This window comes from Enhydra lutris, unplaced genomic scaffold (assembly GCF_002288905.1).
Source record: "Enhydra lutris kenyoni isolate GAN:26980312 unplaced genomic scaffold, ASM228890v2 scaffoldscaffold12, whole genome shotgun sequence".
Classification (NCBI taxonomy): Eukaryota; Metazoa; Chordata; class Mammalia; order Carnivora; family Mustelidae; genus Enhydra; species Enhydra lutris.
In genome coordinates, this window is record NW_019154096.1 from 22,837,505 (window position 1) to 22,862,897 (window position 25,393).

The 25,393-nt window shown below is 42.6% G+C and overlaps 1 protein-coding gene across 1 annotated transcript; it reads right to left on the minus strand.

The window, feature by feature from the left end:
* LOC111145328 (phenazine biosynthesis like protein domain containing) lies at nt 1-22,032 on the minus strand. The gene is made up of 9 exons (XM_022500167.1): nt 21,882-22,032; nt 10,632-10,731; nt 10,161-10,259; nt 7,202-7,311; nt 7,082-7,111; nt 4,629-4,717; nt 4,182-4,360; nt 1,272-1,334; nt 1-194 (listed from the first exon to the last, which is right to left on the minus strand). Exons 1-9 carry the CDS (start codon nt 21,963-21,965, stop codon nt 82-84), a joined length of 867 nt encoding a protein of 288 aa, XP_022355875.1. The 5' UTR covers nt 21,966-22,032; the 3' UTR covers nt 1-81.
* Between the last annotated feature and the right edge of the window lie 3,361 nt (nt 22,033-25,393).

Sequence of the window (25,393 nt, forward strand, 5' to 3'; positions counted from 1 at the left end):
CCATCCAGGCGCCCCTAAATTTCTTTTTATGCAGAAAATACTTAGTTATTCAAAAATCACAACATCGAACCACAACCATTTCTAGGCTGTCAAAGTGCCCTCTAAAACAACAGCAGTGCCTCCCCTAATGTCAACCCGTCCATCAGGACGCAGTGAAATCTCCAGTTCTCCTCCTCGGCGGGAACACTGAAAGGCTAAAGGAAACATAAAACAAGTCATAAATTAATATTGTTCATTTTCACCCTTTCTAATTCACAGGGCATAGTTAAAGACCTAGTTAAAGACCTCTTCTTATAAGCTCCAGAACCCTCCCAGCTCAGTGGAAAGAATGTATTCCTTCCTCTGTCCATAGCACTGTCCAGCCTGGCCTGTTTTCCTGAGGACTGAGGGACCGTAAATGCAATTTGAGCCACAAAACACACAGTTCCACATCTTCTCTTCCTGAGTCATCTCCTCTGTCACTTCCTGTAATGTCCCAGACACATCCCGCCTATAGCTTCCTCCCCACTTCTGTCTAGGAGAGGCATGGAATAGAAATCTAAAAAGATAAAGAGAGGTGATCTTGGGCCTCCACAGAGAGCCCCATCTTTCCAGGTCTGAAGGACAAAGGGAGCTTGTTCACCCCTGTGCTTTAATCAAGCAGCCACACAAGTCAGGCAAACAAGAGGCACAGCCTCTGCCTTCCCGGTGTGTAGGAGAGTAACTAGGCTCACCAAAGAAAGACCGGCCAACCTGGTATCCCCAAATGAGAGTCACAGAGGCCTAACCCTCCCACTGCGTAAGACCTCCTTCCTGGAGGGTCAGATTCCTACTTTGACTATTGGGCCTCCACTGGCTGCAATCTATTTCCTCTCTCCCCTCCCCCAGGTCATTAGGGGACTTGGTTCAAAAGCAATTTGTTTGATTCAATCCCGTGACTAGCAATGGCAATAAGGAACTTTGGTGATCATCCCATCTCAATTTGTCACGGTCTAAGCAACCTCACTGGGCCAAAGTTATACAGCTAGTTAATTTCATTCAACAAACATTTCTTGGGCACTTACTGTATTAGAAGTGTGTCTGTGGGTTGGGAGGGACAGGGGTGGAAGATGTTCCGAGTAGAGGATTCAGAGTGAAGGAATGTAAATCTTTTGTTTTCATATGGGTGATATAGGACATTTTATTACATCTTCAAATCAATAATACATATGAGAAGGAATGCTAGCTAAAGTTAGCAAATATTTTTTAAAATGAAAAAAAAAAAAACAACAAAAAACAAAAACCTGCCCTACCGTGCATGTCTTTCTTCCCCAGTTGCTCAGACCAGTAGCTGCTGAGAACAGCATGTGCCGACCCTTAAAAGAAGTGAAAAGTTATGATACAAAAACAGGGGTGACATTGTGGTAAATTTATAAGCAGTTACAACCAACTATCCAGTCTGACTAAACCTTAGATGACTTGGTCATGATGTTGGCCATGGCCACAGTAGAGTGTGGGATTATGAATGGACATAGAAAGGAAAACACAGAATTTATAGAGAAGTTTCTCCAAATAGTGTATCTGCTATGTTTTACACTTTCTGAAGGCCGAATTAAACTGCAGGGTCTTTTTTCCTAATGTTTTCATTTGAGTCTAGTTGACACACAATGTTACATTAGTTTCAAGTGTACAACAGAGTGATTAAACTATGTTATGCTTTGCTCACCGCAAGTATAGCTACCCTTCATCACCATACAATGCTATTACAATACCATTGACTATATTCCCTGTGCTGTGCCTTTAATTCCTGTGGCTTATTCATTCCATAACTGGAAGCCTGTAAGTACACTTCCCACTCCCCTTCACCTATCCCACCCATCCCCTAAACCCCCTTCCCTCTTGGAATAATCAGTTTGTTTTCTGTATTTATAGGTCTGATTCTGGTTTTTGTTTATTCGTTTGTTTTGCTTTTTAGATCCCACACATGAGTGAAATCATATGGTATTTGTCTTCCTCAGTCTGACATTTCACCTAGCATAATACCTCTAGGTCCATCCATGTTGTAGCAAATCGCAAAAATCTCATTCTTTTTTTATGGCTGCATAATATTCTAGTGTTTCTGTGGCTATGTGTATATACACACATCACATCTTCTTTATCCATTTATCTGCCGATGGACATTTGGGTTGCCTCCACAAGATGTTGCCTCCACATCTTGGAGGTACCTCCACATCTTGGAGGTACACAGTGGTGCATATATCTTTTGAATTAGTTAAATGGAGGTTTTAATTCTTGTCCTATCAGCTCATTGTCAGCCCGTGGTAGGACGACCAAGGGCTTCACCTAAATCTTTCTCTAATCTTTCAAGGGGATTACCTCCTTCCTCCTAGGATGAATATGCAAGGAATACTGGGAACTCTGACAATAGGTTAAATTTTCCACCAAGCCAACATTTTTAGGCTTTTAGTACCAAAAATACTTTCTTTTAGTGAGGTGTTCTTTTTTTTTATTCGACTGTGCCCTTGTTTAAATCAGTGAATAGATATTAAAATGAAGAAATAAAATTCAAAGTAATAACTGACAGAAGAGTCTTTGGGAGAGACGAGGATGGGTTTTATTCAGGAAAACTTACTAAAGATCAAGGGAGGTCCACTTAGGCTGACCAATCATCCCAGTTCACCCAAGACTATCCTGGTTTCAGCACCAAAGGTCCTATATGCTGAGAAATCCCTCAGTTTCAAGCAAGCTGAGATTATTGATCATAACAGCCCAAAGACCTTCCCACTTTAGAAAAGCATTATTACAGGGGAAAACACTTGCTCTCTGTACCAGTTAAAATCTTTGTGAAGCAGCTGTGCATGTGTAAATCCACTAGAAACTTCTTTTCTTTGGGGAAGGGTCAAGGTGTACTATTTAGATGTCATTGGGTATTTTCCTGAGTCTTTAAGAAAAGTGCTTTTCTGAGCTTTGAATTTCATGTGTTTTGTTTCTCAGAGAGTGAACTAGGTCAAAGTCCTGAAACCATCCCAGCCTCTGTCTTCTGTTCAGAGCAGGAGCTTCAAAGGTTTCTCCCAGCCTCATTTTGCCCTGGCCATTGTCACATCCGCCAACCTCCTCCATCAAGCATCCCCCCCTTTTTTCTGCTCAGCCCACTCTTTTCTAAGAGGATGAAAGGAGGAAGCTTCCCCTTCTTGCCCATCTTTGATTTCATCCCTCTGCTTCTGGCGGGTAGATCTTGAATAACCATGTTCCCAAACCCATCCCACCCACTTTGCAGGCAGGTCTGGGAAAGCTAGTCCTTTCTGTGTTTCCCACTGACAACCCAGGAATTTATCCTTCAGAAAAATAAATCTTATTTATGTTTCAATGATCACGCAGGCTGGACATTGGAAAAAACAAAGGGCTTTGTGACTATAGAGGACATTGGCCCCTGAATTGTGCAAATGGCATATCTGGAAGTGTTGGTTCAGGGAACAAGTTCTGTCATCATTATTAAAATAGCTAATAGCGGGGCGCCTGGGTGGCTCAGTGGGTTAAAGCCTCTGCCTTCGGCTTGGGTCATGATCCCAGGGTCCTGGGATCGAGCCCCGCATTGGGCTCTCTGCTCAGCAGGGAGCCTGCTTCCCCTTCTCTCTCTCTGTCTGCATCTCTGCCTACTTGTGATCTCTGTCAAATAAATAAATAAAATCTTAAAAAAAAAATAAATAAAAAAAATAAAATAGCTAATAGTTATTGGGCATTTATCATGTGCCAAGTACTGGGCTAAGCATTTACCATGCATTGTTTTTACATAACCCTATGAAGTATTACTCATACTTTATAGAAGAAGGAATAGAAACTTTTTTTTTTTTAGTTTTTATTTAAATTCTAGTTAGTTAACATGCAGTGTAATATTGGTTTCAGGAGTAGAATTCAGTGATTCATCACAACAAGGGGAATAGAAACTTTAAAAAATTAAGTGATTGGCCCAAGGTCAACAGCTAGACAGCCAGGCTGCAAACCCAGGCCGTGGGGTGTGAAGGGTTAACCCTGCTACACTGCCTCCTTTGTTCTGTAGCTTTCACGGGAGACTTCGGTGAAGGAATAGGGCAGGGGCAGAAAGGGAAACAAAAAACAGCTCAAAACCCAAACAACTTGAAAGGTCTTGTGAAGGGCACTTAAAGAGCTATTTTTTTACCTTCCTCCACTGTTGAACCCTCCCCAGGACCCAAGTCAAAAAGTACCTGTTACGGGGTCCTCAGCCAGACCAACCCACGGTGCAAAATATCTGGAGTAAAAGTCAAATGCTTGGGTCTGCTCTCCAGGCTCTCCTTTAAGGGTGAGAATGAGTCCTTTCACCTTGCCTGTGTTTTCCACTTGCGGCAGATCCTGGGTGTTCACCTTCAGGTTCTCCAGGAATGACCTGGTTCATAAATGGGATGAATTAGGACAAACCTATCTCACAGACCACGACACAGACTCTGTAAAGCCAGCGGGGGTACAGCTTTTGCCCAAATGGCTCCGCAGGACGGGAGGAGAGAGCAAGTAGAATTATCTTCCTCTCTGAGAACAAAAGTCTCTGCATAAACAAATGGTTTGACTGGACCTAGCACAGCCAGACAAAGACAGCGCTATAAGTCTGGGTTCTCAGCCCTCCCCAAAGTGCTACCGAAGCAAAAACCTTTGTTTACCTCTTGTAAGTATCACTGAGTCGGACAAGGAGTTTTCGGGTATCTGGAGAATAGCGGATGTCTTGGACCCGTGTATCACCTATGGCAGTCTGTGGAGACAGACCAAAAACTCCTCAGGGTCAAATCATTGATCTTCTGTATGAGGAACAATCTCTCATGAGCATCTTCTGAGTGCCAGGCACACCCAATATCCCTAATCCCAAGAGTTTTAGTTCAGTTTCAGGACTCAAGGTGTTGCCCAGGGAAGGCCAGTTTTCTGGAGACCAAAGACCTTTAAGGAGGTGAGCTCACCCTCTGAGAACTAAAGACGGGCATTGTTCACAAGTATTACTATGGGCCTCAACATGCTAATCCTTCAAATGGACATTTTCCTCACAAGTAAGGAAGAAGACTTAGAGAGGCCCGGGGACAGGGACACACACATACACATACCCACACGCCTTGACCCAGATCTGAGGGGCCCTGGAGTCAAGCTCTGAATCACTAGTGTCTACTGTCTGTAGAAATGGGGGCCTCGGGCCCACCTCTTAGCATTGCTGCAAGGATTAAATGAAATAATACATGTGGAGTCCCAGCAGCAGTAACTAGAAGATTCTACAAGGCAAGGACTCAGGGCCAGCAGTCTGAATGGAACTGGGGACGAGCACACTCATCTACACATGCTCTGCTTGGCAACCAGTGTTTTCATTTTGATGGTAGGCTGCGTATCAGTAATGTAGCAACATTTCCTAAAGATTGCTGCATCCACACTTTACCTGAGACTGCGTATAATCATGCTCACATCCTAGAACATTGTTTGTCTGTTTGCCTATTGACTTGGAGAGCTGAGGGGGCTGTTGAGCAGGGAAGCCCCTCCAAGTCATTTGGCACCACCACTAGCTATACTCAGAGCAGATGAGAATTACATAGTACTTGTCTGGCTATCATTAGGTCACTTCAGGTTCTCGAACCTTCTTCAGGAACTGAGATGTTCGGGGTCCCAAAGCCAAGACTCCCTCTGCTTTGGGTGGTGACTTGGCTGTCTGCCCCTGTGACCACAGATGAACAAGTTCCCTCCCTCTGGAAATGGAAACTCTTGCGGCCAGATCCCATCTGTTCTTGGGGCCTTTTAGCTTCTGCAAGGGGTCATTCAGCCCTCCTCTGCATGAGTTCTGATGTCAATCTGAAAGTCCGATTCTCAGCTGAGAATCTTATGGCCAATTTCTAGGAACACAAAATAACAATACTCAGGAGAAACAACCCTTTAGCATCCCCACTTTACAAATGCTGACCCTGAGGCTTAGAGACACCACGTTAAGTTCTTTCTACCATGAACATCTATACTGTGTATATTTTCCATTTTCTTGTCAACATGCTTAAAGCAGTTCATTTATGAATTTGGCTTGTCTTTCAAACCCCAGGCCATAGATGGGACTGAGTGTAAAATCAGAATCTGTAATGCTTGCTTCTACTCTTGGAAGACATAGATAATGCAAGACCCTAAAGAGATCATAAATGCTGTAGTTGAACATTCACTGAGAAACACCCCAGTGGTACCCACAACAGGCTATTTAGTGAGAACTGGTTTTCTCACTGCAGCCCTTGCCCTGGCCCTAACCGGGCCCTTCCTTCTCTACAGACTAAGAACGGGGTCATGCAGGGCTGCTCAAGTCCCCTGGAATCTCCATGGGACTGTAGTAGTGCCAACCTCACCTGGAGACCGTGTTAAGTGAGATAGTGCATATGAGGACCTTAGCACCTGGTACTGTCCAAGGCAGCTCTCAAAAATGTTCATTAGCAGGATCATTATGAAAGTTATGAAGTCCCACCCCTTCATAGACCTCTTGAGGAAGCCAGGCTATGAATCTTGCCTTCTCTGTCAAGTTGCCCACACTCTCCTGCCTGCCTTCATCAAACCACAGCCCCTCACCTCAGCCTCCTTCTCCACCACAGAAATCGGGGCTGCCCTGCCCAGCAGTTTCCATTTCCTTTGTGCTTAGCCCACTGCACAGCAGTCTCTCCCCTCCCCTTCCTTCATGAAGGGTAATGCTGGCAATGAAAAGCCAGGGATAACTGCTCAAGCTTCTCACCAAACAGATTCAACATTAAAATTCACTCTTCAAATGTACCGTGCACTTTTCATCCAAGCTTAGGTTGGACTGCTTATACCAATAGAAGGCCTATTTTGGGGGTCATATGGTACTGAACACTTTTTTAAAGATTTTATTTATTTATTCATGAAAGACAGAGAGAGAGAGAGAGAGAGAGAGAGAGGCAGAAGGAGAAGCAGGCTCCCCCACAGAGCAGGGAGCCCGATGCGGGACTCGATTCCAGGACTCCGGGATCATGACCTGAGCCGAAGGTAGACACTTAACTGACCGAGCCACCCAGGTGCCCCAAATGGTACTGAATCTTTGTGTTCAAACAACAAATGACCAAATCACAAGAGCTTAGGTTTAATTCTTTTCACCAACCTTTATCAAGTCCTCCACTTCATGGAAGTCCTAGATGGGGAAAAAAGACAAGACCATTGATTGTAAGGTACACGAGCTGTCGGTCAACACGGCCCATGGCAGTAGTTAGAAAGAGCTGACCTGGGGGTGGGCAGGATAAAGAGGTAGATCCAAGATAATACTGTCCTCTGCTCTTCTGGCCTTCAGTTCCCCACTCAGAGTGACAAAGGTTAGAACGTTATTCACGTTTTCTGGACCAAAAAAAAAAAAAAAGAGTCTTACTTTGTCAATTAGAAAACTCTCTAAAAGGAAAACAAGAAATAGGGAAATAAACTTTGTCCTAGATTTGCACATCTGTTTCAATCACAATTGCATTGTCTTAGATTCCCTGGTAGTGCTGCCTTTTCCTGTAAGGAGAGGTTCAGGTTTGGGTTACTGGGGTCCAGCGTAGAGAGAGCACCCACCAGATTCTCACTTGAGAACCCAGAATGTATCTGATTGGACTTGCAAGGCTTCAAATGCTAGTTCCTTTATGCTAACTGTGTCCTTGAGAAAATTATTTAACCTCCTTAAGCCTCAATTTCCTCATCAATAAAATGGGGTAATAATTAAACCTACTTCATAGGGATGTAATAGTGTTTTCTAAAGCAGATTTTTAAGTACCCATCTACAATATTAGATTGTTACAAATAATACTAGTCTAAAATATGCCAAGGGGATGATAAACTGAACATAGAAATTATGAATGACAGGCTACTAGAAACAAATCAAGTTTTCCCTTAATAAACCAAGCTACACATAAATTTTTTATTTAAAGATTGGACCACAAATGCTGATATACTAGCCCTTCATGTTACTGATACAACTTGGCCCACTTATCTACCTCAGTGTGGGTGACATTTTTAGTGAAAACAAAGATCTGTGACCTAATTCTTTTCTCTTCCTTCATATTTCTGTAAAACGTAACCATATCTAAAAGGTAAGGAAATTTGGCATTGTTGGTTAACTTTGACTGACTATAAAATGTATACTTTAAAACCCAAAGTTTAATTTTTCTCATTATAATTGGTGGAAGACATCATGATTTGCAAAGCATTTTTTTCTTAGTTTATCTTATCGGAACTTAAGACATTCCATGGGGGCGTCGATCTGAAGGCTATTACTCCAAATCTCTGCCTCAAACCAAACACTGTGGGGTTTTCAAAAGGCACGCAATCCAACTTCAGTAAAATCTTTTTCAAGATTTGTTTTCTTTATTTGACAGACAGATCACAAGTAGACAGAGAGGCAGGCAGAGAGAGAGGGGGAAGTAGGCTCCCCACTGAGCAGGGAGCCCAATGTGGAGCTCGATCCTAGGACCCTGGGATCATGACCTGAGCCAAAGGCAGAGGCTTTAACCCACTGAGCCACCCAGGTGCCCCAGTAAAATCTTTTTCAAGACTGAGTTCCTAAGCAATATTTCAGGGTATTTTCCTGCTCTCATTTTTGTCCCTTATCCACAGAAACGAAAATTATCTTGTTAAGACATATAATGGGCTACATGGTAGCATGGCCTCGTGTTACCTCCTGCCAGTCCCCCCCTGCGAAACTCCAGCCACTCCAGGTTTACCAACTACACCCTTGCATTTGCTGCTGCCTCTGCCCCAATAGTCCTCCTTCCACTCGAATTCTTTGCACACATGGCTTGATATTCTTCAGCCTGAAGATCCCCATCTCTAGTGGATGCTGCTGTCCTGCATCTCAACCTTCCCCTCTGAAGGCCAGGACTAGGTGAGGCAAGGAAAGACAGACGACGCATGCATTGAAGGAGGCACCTGCTCTCAGATGCAGCCTGAAGACGTGATTGTCTCCGCCTTCACACAGCCCTGCCCCAGCTGCCAGGGGTATTGAGGACTGACAGCTCAGCTGAATCCCACTCTGTGAATCACCCTTGGGTGAGCAGAGCTACACTACCCAAAGTCAGGCTGCTTTTGTGGGCATTGGATGTAGGTCAATGGAGGGTATAAAGGCCTACACCTTTGTTTCTATTTGGAACTATAGTACTTGAGGGATCTTCACAGCTTCACCTCTCCCTGTGGATTTGGCCTAGGCCTTTCTTTGTTGCTACCACTTTGCAGTTCAACATGTCCCTCTGTTCTATTCTGCTTTCCCTTACTCCCCTGCCAATATTGACCCCAAGAATACTGCCTGCACTTCTCCCAGCATGCAGTGTGCTTCCCAGGGGAACTTGCCCTATAACACCTCCCCCTACCCTCCCCATCTATGTAACTGCCCAGAGAACCTCCTTTTCCAACGCTGCTCTCCCCACTGTTACCCTCTGTCATATCATCCTGTTTATTTCCTCATTAAGCCTCTGTTTGTTGTCTACACCCATTCATGGCTGTTTCCATCCCCAATTCTAGGGCATTTCTATGCATCTCTTCTCTGCCTCATTCCCACAGAGCCCTGATCTTTATTACACTAAATGTAACAAAGATGAAAACTGGTAGGACTGAGGTACAGCATCGTCTCTTCACAAGGGAAGTGTATCTAGCTGCAGTTCATGGATCTTTAAACATCAGAGTCAAGAAGATCCTGTGAGGGGCATTTGGCTGGTTCAGCTCACAGAGCATGTGACTCTAGGGGTCGCGTGTTCAAACCCCATGTTGAGCATAGAGTTTACTTTAAAAGAAGAAGCAGAAGCAGAAGAAGAAGAAAGAGCAAAAGAAGAAGCAGCAGCTCTTGTGAAATGAATCTCAGTGTGGGTGGGGACATACTTGGAGCAAAATGTGCCTTATGGTTCTCTGATACCACATCACGTGAGACACCTATTGTGTCTTGCAAGCTCCCCTCCTGTGCTGGTCAGAGATCAGACAGCTCCTGTTCAAAACGAAATGGCGTTCTAGGGAACAACGACCAGAGCTCTCCAATAGGCCTGGCACATAATCAGAAAGGCCAGAGTTTCGGGAAGCTGTATCTGTTTCAGCGTCCTGAATGGCATGAATAGGACTCTGTAATGTCTTGACACCAGTGACTTTGATTCATCACAAAGAGTGAGAATTAAAAAAAAAAATACTTGCTATTTGCTCAGTGATTGGTTCATAAAAGAAAATCATGTTACTTATTTTGTTGAACAGCACAGCTGCAGAAGCCAGGGTGGCGTGGCCGCATAGGGGAACCTCTCTCGCTGGCGTAAACCACCTTAATCCGAAGCAGGAACCTTTGAAGGAGGAAAAGCCAAAGAGAGGCAAGATCATTCTCATACAAGTGGGTCACAAGATTTCATTTTTCTTATTCTTTTCTAACTATTTCCCTAGCATGATTAATAGCTGAAACACATTGTGAAGGAGGAGTAAAGTCTAGGCCAGCATCCTAAGGCTCCCCGGTGCCAGATCTAGAGCTGAAACATTCAAATTACCCCACACCTACTCCCCCGGATGAGCTGGAAACCAAATCAGAATCTCCCCACCTTCTTTCCTGTCTGCATGCAAATAGTTAATGGGCATCTCTCTGCAATACCATTCCCCCACTGGAAAAGCAGCTTCTGGTACCGTGCAAGAATGGCTTAAGGAAAAAAAAAAGGCATATTTACTTTGTGTAAAGTTGTCAGTGGGGTGCAGTTTTCGGATAAAAGCAGTTTCAGAGAGGTTCATTTCTCTTGCAATTTTTTGATGCATGTCTTCATCCAATTTCTAAATTGGAAACAAAAATTTATTGAGACTCCAGAAACACAAATGAGACTTCCTTGGACAGCAACTGCCATTAGTTAATAACACAGTTTATGAATGTTAAAAGTTACTTGCCTAAAAGAAAATAATTGCCAAGGAAGTCAAGACACTTTTATAAAGATTGTTTCTCGGAAATCTATGCTTGTAGCACTCTATGAAGAGCTGTAGATGTCAAAGCTAGGAAAGACTCAAAAACCTACTGGCCAGCCCTGTCTTTTATCTAGTCTACCTGAGAGATTATGTTCTCTTCTAAACAATCTCCACAAAGGAAACACCACAATCTCCCTTTCTTGTTGAATAAAAAGATCTTCAGTATCCACTCTGGGTAGGCTGGCCCATTCTGCTCCCATCAATACAGGGTTCACTCCCTTTTATGAGTCAGGCCTCAGGCTAGAGTTCACCTCCTCCAGAAAGCCTTCCGGAGTGCTCTGTCTAAAGGCTTTGTCTCCTCGCAATGCTTAAACCACCTGAATTTACCCACTGTGTCCCTTCACTGTCTGTCCCCCAACATCTGAGTTTATGAGGGCATACAATGTACTATCTTGTTTTTTACTTATACCTTATACTCATCCCAGAATGGTAGGAGCTCAATAAACATTTGCTGGAAGAATATATTATTCACTACATCTTCATTTTTACTTGTTTTGTATGTGTAAGCTCTATGCTCAAAATGGGGCTTGAACTCACGACCCTGAGATCAAGAGTAATATGTTCTACCAACTGAGCCAGCCAGGCGCCCCACTTCATCTTCATCTTTAAAACTCTCAAAATAGGGCGCCTGGGTGGCTCAGTGGGTTAAGCCGCTGCCTTCGGCTCGGGTCATGATCTCAGGGTCCTGGGATCGAGTCCCGCATCGGGCTCTCTGCTCAGCTGGGAGCCTGCTTCCCTCTCTCTCTCTCTGTCTCTCTCTCTGCCTGCCTCTCTGTCTACTTGTGATCTCTCTCTGTCAAATAAATAAATAAAATCTTTAAAAAAAATAAAACTCTCAAAATAAATATTTTTGTCCACATGCATATAAAGAAATCAAACACAGAGAGGTTGTATAAATCATAAAGTCACAATATGCTGAATAAACGGAAGAATGGTTAAGAATATGGGCTTTGTAAATGGTAACAGCCAGTGAATCTAGAGGAAAGGTATATGGATGTTCATTGTACCATTCTCAAAACTTTTCTTTAAGTTCTAAATTTTTCAAAATAAATGGTTAAGAAAATAATGTGAATTTATATCCTGGGTCAGGTCCTAGTAGCAGTGCAAAAGCGGGCAAGTCATTTAATCTCATGGAGTCTCAGTTCCACACCTTTAAAACAAGGACAACAGTACTTAGGTGGAAAAGTTCCTGTGAAGATACACAAATACGTATATATACATGCACACACATGTATTAACTCAAAAAAAAAAAGGGGGGGTCAGAAACATGAGTTTTCCTTTAGAGAATGAAAATCAAATTTTTAATCAATAAATACTCGCTAGTTAGATTTTGAATTCTGAAGAAGTCTCAAGACAAATGTATTTTTGCTTTGGCCAAATTTACTATTCTTGAGCCCCCAAAACCCAGAAATAAGATTTATAACTTTATACTGATAAATTCAAAATTCACTTAACTGACTTATGCAAGTTAAGCACCCATTATCTTTTAGTTGATTCAAATTGTTTTGAAACACGTTCCACATACTCATATAAGGCACAAAACGGTGGTTATTGTGACAAATCAATCATTTTTTAAACTATCAGCTGATATAAAGATCCTAGCAGACTTACTAAGCTTTTCTTAAAGGGGCACTGTCTTCAAAATCTATAGATGATGTGGGGTTCTAGAGAGAGAGAAATGACTTAAGAAATTGATATGTATTGTCTGCAATTCAAACACAATGATTTCTGTTTTACTTAACATTTTTCTTTCAAAAGATTAAATCTAATAATGCGAATAAAGTGCTCATCACAGTGCCCAACACACAGCAAGTACTTGGAAAATGTTGGCTTTTATTTCGAGTAGCTCAAAACCCATGCTTTAAGCAGCCACACCACTCTGCCTCCTCATAACAAAGACAAACTATTATTATCCCTTTAGCACACTGCAGACCAGAAAACCAATGTCTATCAGATGAGACGGGTTCCCACAGCGTTTCTAAAGGAAAGCTGCAATCAGTCAATTAACAAGAGCTGTGCTAGGCCAGCACCACTACTGAGGGAATGTGTTAGAAATACAGAGTTTCAGCTCCCCCCCTCCACCTTCTAAATTAGAATTTCCTTTTTTTTTTTTTTTTAAACTAGATTTCTAGGTGGTTAAAGTTTGAGCAGCCCTCTTGGATACAATACAACCCCATTTTCAAGGGGCTTAGCATCTTGTAGGGAATCAGAAAGCAACAGGGAGCAACACCAGAGAGTGTGTAATTGAGACACATAGATTTTTGACAATAAATACTCTAGGACTTTAGGGGCACCTGAGTGGCTCAGTTGTTAAGTGTCTGCCTTTGGCTCAGGTCATGATCTCAGGGCCCTGGGATTGAGCCCCGCATTGAGAGCCCTGCATTGGGCTCCCTGCTCGTCGGGAATCCCGCTTTCCCTCCCTTAGTTCCCCTGCTTGTGTTTCCTCTCACGCTGTCTCTCTCTGTCAAATAAATAAATAAAATCTTAAAACACACACACACACACACACACACACACACACACACACACTAGGACTTTAGATGTGGACTTAGAAAAAGAGCATATTTGGGTGAGTTGGACAGGAAAATATGGACAAAGAGTTTTGTGTTGGGGATGCTTCTTGGGCAAGTCACTTGACCTCTCTTCTGATCTCCTTCTGTTAAATCTTTGACACTCTAAGGTTCTGTGATCTGAGGTAAGGAGAACCAGGATGGTGGGAATGAAGTGGCATGAACACCTGTCACGCCTGGGGCCTGGGGAGTGAGTCGTCCCAGCTGAGTAGATGGGCTGGGTCTGCTGGGCATCCCAGCCAACAAGGCAATGATGTTCAGAAGCACTCCTCCTGGCTCATTGAATTTTCTGTGTGGAAACTGGTCCACGTGCCTGGGCTAATGACCCATGAGAGAAACTGGAAGCCAACTAAGTCCCTACTGCTGAGTGTGCAATCACAGGCCTCGGTGGGGATGGAAGGGGTGATAAACAAAAGCTTGTGTTGGTCTTTCTGGATTTGCTGCCGTGGTTGTGAGAACCCGCAGTGCCTGCCAGGCCTTCCTCTGATCTGGCCACACTCCCTATCCTCGTCCTTCCTTTTCTTGTCTTTTGCTTCCCTCCACCTTTAGGACAAGAGTCTCAAAAAGCATTAAAGCATCCCACATTGTAGCCAAGCTCACTGTCTGTTGTTAATGGATTTCTTTGCAAATGGGCTTTTTGGCACATCGGCCAGAATACACACTTCGCTGACCATCAGCTCTTCTGTCTTCTCTACCTTGGCGTATTGTACCAATTACAGTTTGAATTTCTGTAACTGTATTTTCTGCCCCAGGACACCTAAAATTCACTTGCTATTTGCCTAAAGGACAGAGATGCTGCAGAAAGTTTGATGGTAGCCATCCTCGATATGCATGACAGGCAGCCAAATTTCTACACTGGAACCAAAGGTCAAGATAATAGTGAGTCATCAGAAGACTAAAGTTGCTTCAACTTTGGGAGCTGGAGAAACAGGAGACTGCATTCATGCAAAAAAACTGAATTTTTATTCCAACAATTTTTTCATCTTGCTTTAATATCCATTTCCCTTTGGCAAGCTCATGAATCAAATTTCCGACAGCAAAGACAGAGCCATGTTTGTTTTTCTGAGTTCCAGTGTGCTGCCTAGGGACACTGAGGTTTCATCACCATATGGCCCACAAACATTAATGATCAGAAAATCAGAGCAAAGTTTTAAAATACTCCCATCTTGTGGCAGCTTGGAAATATGACAGCCTAAACATGACTGTTCTGTTATCTGTCCTTGTTCATTTGTCCCTCTTCTGTAGGTAGATCCCAGCAGAGGAAAAGCACTTAGTATGGAAAGTTCTAAATGATCCAGGAAGAAAGGGAAGATTCCTTCTGAAGCACTTGGATTTCCTATTTTGAAGTGACATCTGTACAATGCAGCACTCAAACCGTAGGCTGTCTCCAGTTGTTCCTGATGATTCTTCTGTGTGTCTCGTATCTCCAGCCCCATCATAGAACCCAAAGCTCATACTCTCTTTGCACATCCTGCCCAGCCCAACTCACCAATGAAATAAAAGATCAGTAGTTGTTAACCAGCTAGAACTCTTAGAAAGAGATCTTGCTATAATTCAATTAACAGATTTACTTTCGCTCAAAAGATAGCTATTTAGTGCCTCTCATGTGCTAAGCCATGTGTCATGGAATAAGTTAGAATAGGTTAAGATGTCAAAGAATGTGCAGTCTAGTGCGGAAGACAGGCATTGAATGAATTACAACAAGAGCAACGCATGCTACCAACTGGGAAATAAGGGGTGCCATGGGAGATTAAAAGGGGAGGACAGCTAGTCTGGCAGTAAGCATGATGGGTTAAAAGCTTGGGATCTGCAGTCACGCAGACCTGTGGTAGGATCCTGAAGTCAGCCACTTGGGTAATTACTTAACCCTCCTCTGCCTCTGTCTTCTCATCTGTAAAATGGGGGTGATGATAATAGTAAGACCTAATCTTAGGGGTTCCTGAGTGGCTTAGTCGGTTGAGCACCTGACTCTTAATCTCAGGGTCATGAGTTCAAGCTCTACATTGGGCTCCACGCTGGGTGTGGAGCTTAGTCTTAAAAAAAAAAAAAAAAAAAAAAAGACCTTCTCTTAGAGTAGATGTAAGGGTAAAATGAGATAACATATAAAAATCAATTTAGCACAGTATCTGGCTGAACTTACCTGAAGTTAATACTCCCAAAGCTGAGGGTTATGTTCTAGAAGCCAGTGAAGCAGAAATTCCTACATCAGAATCTCCTCCTCCCTTGCATTGCTCTTTTCCCTCAAATACTAGACAAGAGAAAACATTTCAATGCTCTGGAAAAATCTCTACACTCTTCACCGTGCCTTTTCTGGGGATAAAAATGAGATATGACTTTGGAACCCCCTAGAAACCACAGAAGCCTCTGACTCAGTGTAGGCACACAGAGCCAATGATCCTCTGAGGAAGGGCACCAAGTTTGGAAATGGTCACTGCATCATAAGCTTTCCCAAATGAGTTAAAGCACAAACTAAACACAGTACTTCTATATACTCATTTTTCCTTAAATACATAACACACCAAGCTGCAAAGAAGCTTTTTTTTTTTTTTTTTTTGAAAAAGTCTCTTGTTACCCTCTAAATTTAACCAGGAAAACTGGAACAGCAAGTAGTTTAGAAAATAAAACTAGGCATTCCTCTAAAACTGCAAAGCCAGTCCTCCTTGCTATCTCTGGAAATGATTGGGTTAGTGTTTCAAAGAATAAAAATGCATAGATGTGAATATTATATTTGATCCTGGTGTAGTGTCCAGCACATGGTACATGGTCAGTAAATGCCAGCTGAATTGGAATAAATGCATACACTAGGCACACGGCAAAGTTGTTTTTATGGATAATTGTAACAGGAAAACCCAAGAATAAACTGGTGTTTGGAAAGGATCCCCTGAGGGGTGCCTGAGTGGCTCAGTTGGTTAAGCGTCCAACCCTTGGTTTCCGGTCAGGTCATGATCTCAGGTCCTGGGATCAAGCCACGCATCAGGTTTCACGCCCAGTACTGAGTCTGCTTGAAGATTCTCTCTCTCCCTCTGCCCCTTGCCTTGCTCATGCTAAATACATACATACATACATACATACATACATACATACAATCTTTAGGAAAGATCCTTTGACACAGTGGTTCTCAAATGGGGGGAGGTTTTTAATTTTCATAACAGGGGGAGAAGGGAAGACTGCTGCCATCTAGTGGACAGAGCCCAAGGTTACCAACATTGCCCATGACAGCCTCACACAGCAAAGAACTACCCAGTCCTGAGTATCAACACTGCCGCAGTTGAGAAACCCCACCCTAAACATACACCTACATATACATAAACACATACCACAACAGCAAGAACAGCAAAACAAAACAACCTGAGGCTTTGTTAGAATATGAAGAATAGGGGCACCTGGGTGGCTCAGGGGATTAAAGCCTCTGCCTTCAGCTCAGGTCATGATCGCCGGGTCCTTGGATCGAGCCCCACATCAGGCTCTCTGCTCCTGGGAGCCTGGTTCCTCCTTTCTCTCTGCCTGCCTCTCTGCCTACTTGTGATCTCTGTCTGTCAAGTAAATAATCTTAAAAAAAAGAAAAAAGAATATGAAGAATAAAATATGGGCTCTCTACCCCATTGTTATGTTATTTTCACTGATTGAAGCTGGTTGGGGTACCTGGGTGGCTCAGTCGTTGGGTGTTTGCCTTCGGCTCAGGTCATGATCCCAGAGTCCCAGGATTGAGCCCCACATCAGGCTCCCTGCTCACCAGGGAACCTGCTTCTCCCTCTGCCCCTCCTCCTGCTTGTGCACTCTCTCTCTCTCTCTCTCTCTCTCAGATAAATAAATAAAATCTTTAAAAAAATAAAAATAAAAAAATAAAGCTGATTGACAGAATTATAAACAACCTATCACCCCTTAGCACTACCCCAGCCCTCTGACCTATTCAAGTAGTTAGTCATGAGTTCCTGCAGTTTCTACACAGCTGTCAAAGTAATACATCTATTTCATTCTTTAAAATATTGTTTCTGGGGATGCCTTGTGACTCAGTTGGTTCAGCATCCAGCTCTTGATATCCGCTCAGATCATGATGTCACAGTTGTGGGACAGAGCCCCACATCAGGCTCTGTGCTCAGTGCGGTATTTGCTTCAGATCTTCTCTCCCTCTCGCTCCTGCTTTCTCTCTCTCTCTCTCAAATAAAAAATAAAATGTTTTTCTTTTAAATGTTGTTCCTAGGAGCACCCAGTTGGCTCAGTCGGTTAAGCGTCCATCTCTTGATTTCAGCTCAGGTCATGATCTCAGGATTGTGAGATCGAGCCCTGCATTGGGCTCTGTGCTGGGCATGGAGCCTGCTTAAGATTCTCTCTCTCCCCCACTGCCCCTCCTCCCCTAAAAAAATCTTTTTTTTTTTTTAAGATTTTATTTATTTATTTGACAGAGAGAGAGACAGCAAGAGAGGGAACACAAGCAAGGGGACTGGGAGAGGGAAAGTAGGCTTCCCGCCGAGCAGGGAGCCCGATGCGGGGCTCCATCCCAGGATCCCAGGACCATGACCTGAGCCAAAGGTCAGATGCTTAAAGACTGAGCCACCCAGGCACCCCTAAAAAATCTTTTTAAAAACATTGTTTCTATACACTTTCTGTGCCTTGACATGATCTTTATTGTCAAATTGATTGTCAGGCACTTGAGGACACCATCAATTTTATAAGGTTTTAAATATTTTTTTCAAATATCTGTTCCATGTTCCATTTAGCTCTTAATCTGTTTTTATTTTCAGCTAATGTACAGTGTTATAAGTTACTCATGTGAAAATTTTTAAAATGGACTTGTCTAGAAAAGAAAACAAAACAAACTTTAGAATATTCTAGAAGCTCTTGGAATATTGCCACCCAGAATTTTTTCCTTTCCTTTCCTTCCGGAAGTCTTTTTATCAAAGAAGACGGAGAAGAAGAAGTAGGAAGGTCTTTTTTGCAAGTATTCAAACAGTTCAAAGTGCAATTGCCTTGTCTTTAGTCTGCCCATCAAGTTTTTTTGTTGTTGTTTTTGTTTTGGGGTTTGTTTGTTGGTGATTAGCCTCAACTCAGTCAAATTTTTAAATAATTTGAAACAAAACAAAACAAAAAAAAGAATACTTCTTTGAAGCCCTTAACTTAAAATCTGAAGTAGTTTCTCCTTTGTAAAATCCAACACTGTTCTGTTCTCTAAGTCCCTATTGTACCTGGTTCCATTAGATCTTTTTTTAAATTTATTTTTTAATTAATGTATTTATTTTATTTATTAACATATAATGAATTATTTGCCCCAGGGGTACAGGTCTGTAAATCATCAAGCTTACACATTTCACAGCTCTCACCATACCCTCCCCAATGTCCATAACCCAGCCACCCTATTCCTACCCCCCAACCCCCAGCCACCCTGTTTGTTTTGTGAGATTAAGAGTCTCTTACCATTTGTCTCCCTCCCGATCCCATCTTGTTTCATTGTTTCCTTCCCTACCCCCCCACAACTCCCCTGTCCTACCTCCCAAATTCTTCATATCAGAGAGATCATATGATATTTGTCTTTCTCTGATTGACTTATTTCGCTTAGCATAATACCCTCTAGTTCCATCCACGTCGTTTCAAATGGCAAGATTTCATTTCTTTTGATGGCTGCATAGTTTTCCGTTGTATATATACCCTACATCTTCTTTATCCACTCATCTGTTGATAGACATCTAGGGACATGTGCACCCAAATGTTTATAGCAGCAATGTCCACAATAACCAAACTATGGAAAGAACCTAGATGTCCATTAGATCTTTTAGCCTCTGTGGTTAACTATTTGATAATGATTGGATTTACATGTCTTTTTCTCTCACTAGACTTTGAACACCTCAGGGGCAGGCCAACTTACTAATCTTTGTACTTCCTATCCCTACCCCAAAGTGTGGTTTGTGGTAGATGTCGATAAATATTTGTAGAGTACAGTAATGATAGGCTAATGCCTGCTGAACTGTGGGCACCATTATAAGGTTTAGCACTTAATTGTCTCTGATATTTTCCTGAGTTTACTTGTGTTCTCTCTAGGTGTGTCCAGCCATGGGTCAAAGAATCTGAGGGCATAAACCACGAGTTTATGCTTCCACTAGAATTTTTATTGATTATGAATTAGGGAAAGTGCCAAATTAGCCTCCAGGAGAACAGGATTCTCACATCCACAGAATCTAAAACTAGCAAATTATTCTTTTGATTATCTATTCAGTTGTCCCTGACAGGCCACCAAATTAACCTGGTATCATAGATCCAAAGCCCGGAAGTGAATTGGAATACTTTTTAGAGAGCAGCCCTGAATCATGGACTTCCTTATTTTCTTTTTCTTTCTTCCATTCTTACTGAGGCAGATTACTTTGAACTATGCTAAGTTCTTTGATTAAATTTTTGCATCCTAGCTTTTCCAAATACATAAATAACATATAAAATATATTTGAAGAGAGAGAGAAAAAGGCTCTGGTGTGCAGTGAGTGTACTGGAAGTAAGAGGAATAAGTTGAAGAATGATGCTAATTCTTGTCATCTGGTGAAAACTGAGTATGTAAATCCCTTGAAGCTATTTTCAGAACTCTTCAAGAATACTACATGGAGACATGCAACAAAGATACTAAGACTCTTGACAAGCAATTTCAGTCACTTCCACAATTCCTTGACATGAAGTTGTTTGCCAGCTTGTTTCTAAAGAACGTTCACGATTTAAAATCTGCTTGTTAATCATTCTCTCACTAATCCTCCCAAGCTCTTGTGTTACTTGATAAAGCCTATTAACTTTATTACTTTCCGCATTTTAGGGCAGGAAAATGCCAGCTGCAAAGTTGCATAATGAATGTATTCTTAAGGTGAGATGAGGACTCTTCATCACCATTTTGCTGCTCCACTGGAGGGACAAAATAAGTGTACAAGGACTCAACCAACAATACTCACCCATCTCAGTAAAACCCCATGCATTCATCATCTTGAGAGCACACTACAATCACGGGGAACCTTAAAAAACAGTGCTGCCTGGGTCCCACCTCCAGAGATTCTGGCGTAGGAATTTGAAAGCTCCTTGGGTGATTTTCTTTTTCTTTTTTTCTTTTTTTTTTTAAGATTTTATTTATTTATTTGACAGAGAGAGACACTGCAAGAGAGGGAACACAAGCAGGGGGAGTGGGAGAGGGAGAGGCAGGCTTCCCACCGAGCAGGGAGCCCAATGCGGGGTTCAATTCCAGGACCCTGGGGTTGTGACCTGAGCCAAAGACAGAGGCTTAACAAATGAGCCACCCAGGCGCCCCTCCTTGGGTGATTTTCTTTTTCTTTTTAAAGATTCTATTTATTTACTTGACAGATAGAGATCACAATTAGGCAGAGAGGCAGGCAGAGAGAGAAAGAGGGGGAAGCAGGCTCCCTGCTGGGCAGAGAGCGGATGCCCAGGGACCATGACTTGAGCTGAAGACAGAAGCCTTAACTCACTGAGCCACCCAGGCGCCCCACCTTGGGTGATTTTCATGTGCAGGTTGACATTCACTCCACTTGAAGTCCCCAACACATACTTTGCCCAAATTAGTAAACTTACTTAAAATCATCAATTGCTTACTGTGTTTCTGGAATAATTCTCAGATAATCTACTCTTGAACTAACTTCTGTGAGTGGAAGGGCTCCTTAGCTTGTTTCCTAATAGCCAGGTAGAAACACAAAGCACTGAAGGTCAATGAATATTTAACTATTCTGTTAATACTTATCCTAATCAAAAGCCTTTTTTTTTTTCATGGAGCCCCACCGGGGCTTGAACTCATGACCCTAAGATCAAGACCTGAGCTGAGATCAAGAGTCAGACATTTAACCAACTGAGCCACTCAGATGCCCCTCAAAAGCCATTTTTAAAATGAGACTTTCAGGAAACAGAATTCTCCCTGTATTAGAGCTTAAGTACTTCCTTCTACTTAATAACTTAATTCCTTGCAAAATGTTTTTTGCTTGGTCCTGAAAAGAATTTCTAATTGTCTGAAATAGGTAAGGTTAAAGATACTCAGCTAAAATTTTTATGTTAAATATAATATCAGCTATGTCAAGTCACATAAAACTCACCTAATTTCATTCGCCTTCACATTTGGTGCTCACTAGGTGAAAACCTGATGGCTAACAAAGAGTCCTCTGTTTTTGTTTTTGTTTTTTTAATTGGCTTTAGTTCTTCCTTACATAAATCTTTCTTTTTCCAGACTTTGAGCGTCTGTGCGCAAGCACTCTCATCAGTTTGGTCAAAATCAACTCTCAGACGTGAACGTTGCTGATATCATTTGACAAAGAACACGAACCAAAGACAAACATGTGGGTCTGATTTTTTTTTTTTTTGTAGGAAATATTTGGCTCAATATGAATCTAGAATTTCAGGTACTGCACCTCAAAACCAAGTACTTACATTTTCTAGGAGGCAAACAGCAGCAGGATTCCCACCAAACGCTTTTGCTGTAAATGCATCTACTACAAAAACAGGGAGCTTCATTTTTCTTGCTCTCAAAATTGCTGGTAGCCTGCACTACTTCTACTTGTTGCAAAAATTCAGGAAGTTAATGTTTTACTCCGTATACAGAAACAGCCAACAACCCAAGTCAAGCAATGACTCCAATACACCTGCATTTAAAGATAGGAGATCCCCTAATATTTAAGTCCCTAAATTGAATTTGTTTTAAAATACTGGAATTTCATATTGATATTTATACTGAATGTATACTTAAGAACATAATCATATCATTTTTTAGGATAGCCAAACTAGCATAGGTTATGTTTTTAATGAAGTACTTGAAATGTCAGAGGGGACATGCTGCAAGATTTCTTTTCCTTTGGTTCCCGTGAATCTTGATCACACCACATGAAGAATGAAGAGGTAGACCAGATGGAGAGTGGTGGGCAACAAAGCAAAGTTTATTGAGCAATAATACAGAGCTCCTGAAGAGGGAGGGGACCTAAGAGGGTTGCATCTAGAGTTTCTAAGTCTAGGGATTTTAGGGGCCTGTTGGCTCTGTTTTAATCTGTTTAACCTTCCAAGCACCTGTCACCCAATCAGGTTTTTGTCATCTGCCTATCACATGGGAAAGGGTGGAGGGCTTCTTCCAGGGCAGTGTAACATCCTTTATTTTTATTTTTTTAATTCAATTAAATAATATATAGTGTATTATTAGTTTCAGAGGTAGAAGTCAGTGATTCATTAGTCTTATATAACACCCAGTGCTGATAACATCTCGTGCCCTCCTTAATGCCTGTCACCCAGTTACTCTATCTTCTCAGCCTCCTTCCCCGCAGGAACCCTCAGTTTTTTTCCTTTCTCTTATGGTTGGTCTCCCTCTCTGATTTTGTCTTGTTTTATCTTTTTCCTCTCTTCCCCTATGACCCTCTGTTTTGTTTCTTGAATTCCACATATAAGTGAGATCGTATTATTGTCTTTCTCTGATTGACTTATTTTGCTTAGCATAATACCCTCTAGTTCCATCCACGTCATTGCAAATGGTAAGATTTCATTTTTTGATGGCTGCATGATATTCCATTGTATATATATACCACATCTTTTTTACCTTCAACAGTCGATGGATATCTGGGCTCTTTCCGCAGTTTGTTTATTGTGGACATTGCTGCTATAAACTTTGGGGGTGCACATGCCCCTTTGGATCACTACATTTGTATTTTTCCCAATAGTGCGATTGCTGGTGATGGGGTCCGTGACCAAAGGAGCGAGACTGATACAAAGCGAGGGTCAAGCAAAGCTTTATTTCGCTCCAGCACCGAGAATCAAACCGACCGGCCGAGCCGTCTCTTACGGAGAGGGAGACCACCCCCAGCCTCACAGACTAGCTTTTATAGAGCAAAGGCCATGTGGTTGAGCCTGGCCAATGAGATTGTAATACACAGAGAAAGTTGCATAGTCATGCTAGGTCACACACAGGTGGCCAATTGAATTACAATTTACCCTACAGTAGCTGTTTGAACTAGCCTATCACTCTGGTCAGAATTGGCAGGGTTTACATTCTTTGGTGGTTAGGGAGATAGTATGTGTGCTTTACTGATTGGATGTCTCCACCTGGCCTGACTTGTCCTTGCATTCGAGGCTCTCTTATCTCCACCTGACCTGACCCGTCCTTGTATTTGGGTTCTGTTATCAGGGACTGGTCGACCATATGTTACTGGTTTCCCAGACTTGCTTTTAAGTAAGTTCCCCTGGGGGGGGTGCAGGGTCAGTTTAAGTTTTACTACATAAACAACAAAATGGCTGTTTTACCGAGATGGAGTCGCTCTGGTTAAGTAGGCCCCTACACAGGGTCATAGGGTAGCTCCATTTTCAACTTTTTGAGGAACCTCTATACTGCTTTCCAGAGTGACCACACCAGCTTACATTCCCACGAACAGTGTAGGAGTGTTCCCTTTCTCTGCAACTTTGCCAATATCTGTCGTTTCTGACTTGTTAATTTTAGCCATTCTGACTGGTGTGAGGTGGTATCTCATTGTGGTTTCGATTTGTATTTCCCTGATGCTGAGTGATGTTAGGCATTTTTTCATGTGTCTGTTGGCCATTGGATTCTTTATTCTTTGGGTGTTGAGTTTGAGAAGTTCTTTATGCATTTTGGATACTAGCCCTTTATCTGATATGTCATTTGCAAATATTGTCTCCCATTCTGTTGGTTGTCTTTTGGTTTTGTGGACTATTTCCTTCGCTGTGCAAAAGCTGTTTATCTTGGTGAAGTCTCAATAGTTCATATTTGCCTTTGTTTCCCTTCCCTTTGGAGACCTGTCTAGCAAGAAGTTGCTGTGGCTGAAGTCGAAGAGGTTGCTGCCTGCGTTCTCCTCTAGGATTTTAATGGATTCCAGTCTTACCTTTGAGTCCTTCATCCATTTTGAGTCTACTTTGTAAGGAAATGGCCCGATTTCATTCTTTTGCATGTGGCTGTGTAACCCTCCCTCAGAACGATGTACTGACCAGACGTGCTTAAGCATGTACTGGCAACAGGCCTCTTGGGGAGAGGATAGTATACCTCCTTGAAGCCAGCAGCTGGGAACGTCCACCCACTGAGGGTGGAACTCCGCCTGCTTCTTTTTTCTGTTATCTTCCCTTCTCCAGAGATCACCCGTAGTCAATTAGATGGTCCCTTTAGATGTGTTTACTCAACCACAAATCCTATACTCCTTGATCAGGCGTAATCAGGCGTATCTTGCTTATCTATAATCTCCTTCGACTCCTTTGTTGATTGTTGTCTTGTATCTAATAAATACAGGACTGAGGAGTTGTTCCGGGCAGCAGTCTCCTCAACTGCCGACCCCTGGTCCCTTTCTCTTGCAGCTGACGTGTTTGTGCCTCATTGTTCTCCCCTGCGCTGTCAGGAAGTGGCAAGTGGCGTCCAAAGGGATAAGAAATGAAACAGGAGAAAAAGCCCCAACGCGAGTTGTTGTTGTTGTTTTAAAGATTATTTATTTATTTATTTGTCAGAGAGAGAGAGAGAGTACCCACAAGCAGGCAGAGTGGCAGGCAGAGGCAGAGAGAGAGAGAAGCAGGCTCCCCGCCAAGCAAGGAGCCTGATGTGGGACTCGATCCCAGGACCCTGGGATCATGACCTGAGCCGAAGGCAGAGGCTTAACCCACTGAGCCACCCAGGCGTCCCCCAACGTGAGTTTTTGCATGGCCATGCCTTTTTCCTGCTGGTGAGTTGTGGGTTCTTATCGCAGGATATGGGTAATATAGACAGCACAAAAGAATATCCCCCTGACGTATGTTTATTGAGATGGCTCCTAAAGGCGGGAGGAGCAAAAGTCAGCGAGGACAAACTTTCAGAGCTTTTAAAAACCGTAATTAAAGAACATTGCTCCTGGTTCCCTACATTAGGGACTTTAGACTTACAGACATGGGCGAAAGTAGGTCATGAGTTAAAACTTCTGCATGTTAAAGGA

Bases quoted from the DNA above. Each gene is read 5' to 3' on its own strand.
- LOC111145328 (XM_022500167.1), bottom strand. From the start codon at position 21,965: ATGAAGCTCCCTGTTTTTGTAGTAGATGCATTTACAGCAAAAGCGTTT. The intron at 10,732-21,881 runs GTAAGTACTTGG...TTTCCAATTTAG, and splicing joins CTGTTTGCCTCCTAGAAAAT to AAATTGGATGAAGACATGCA. The intron at 4,361-4,628 runs GTAAACAAAGGT...TTTATGAACCAG, and splicing joins CTCAGTGATACTTACAAGAG to GTCATTCCTGGAGAACCTGA.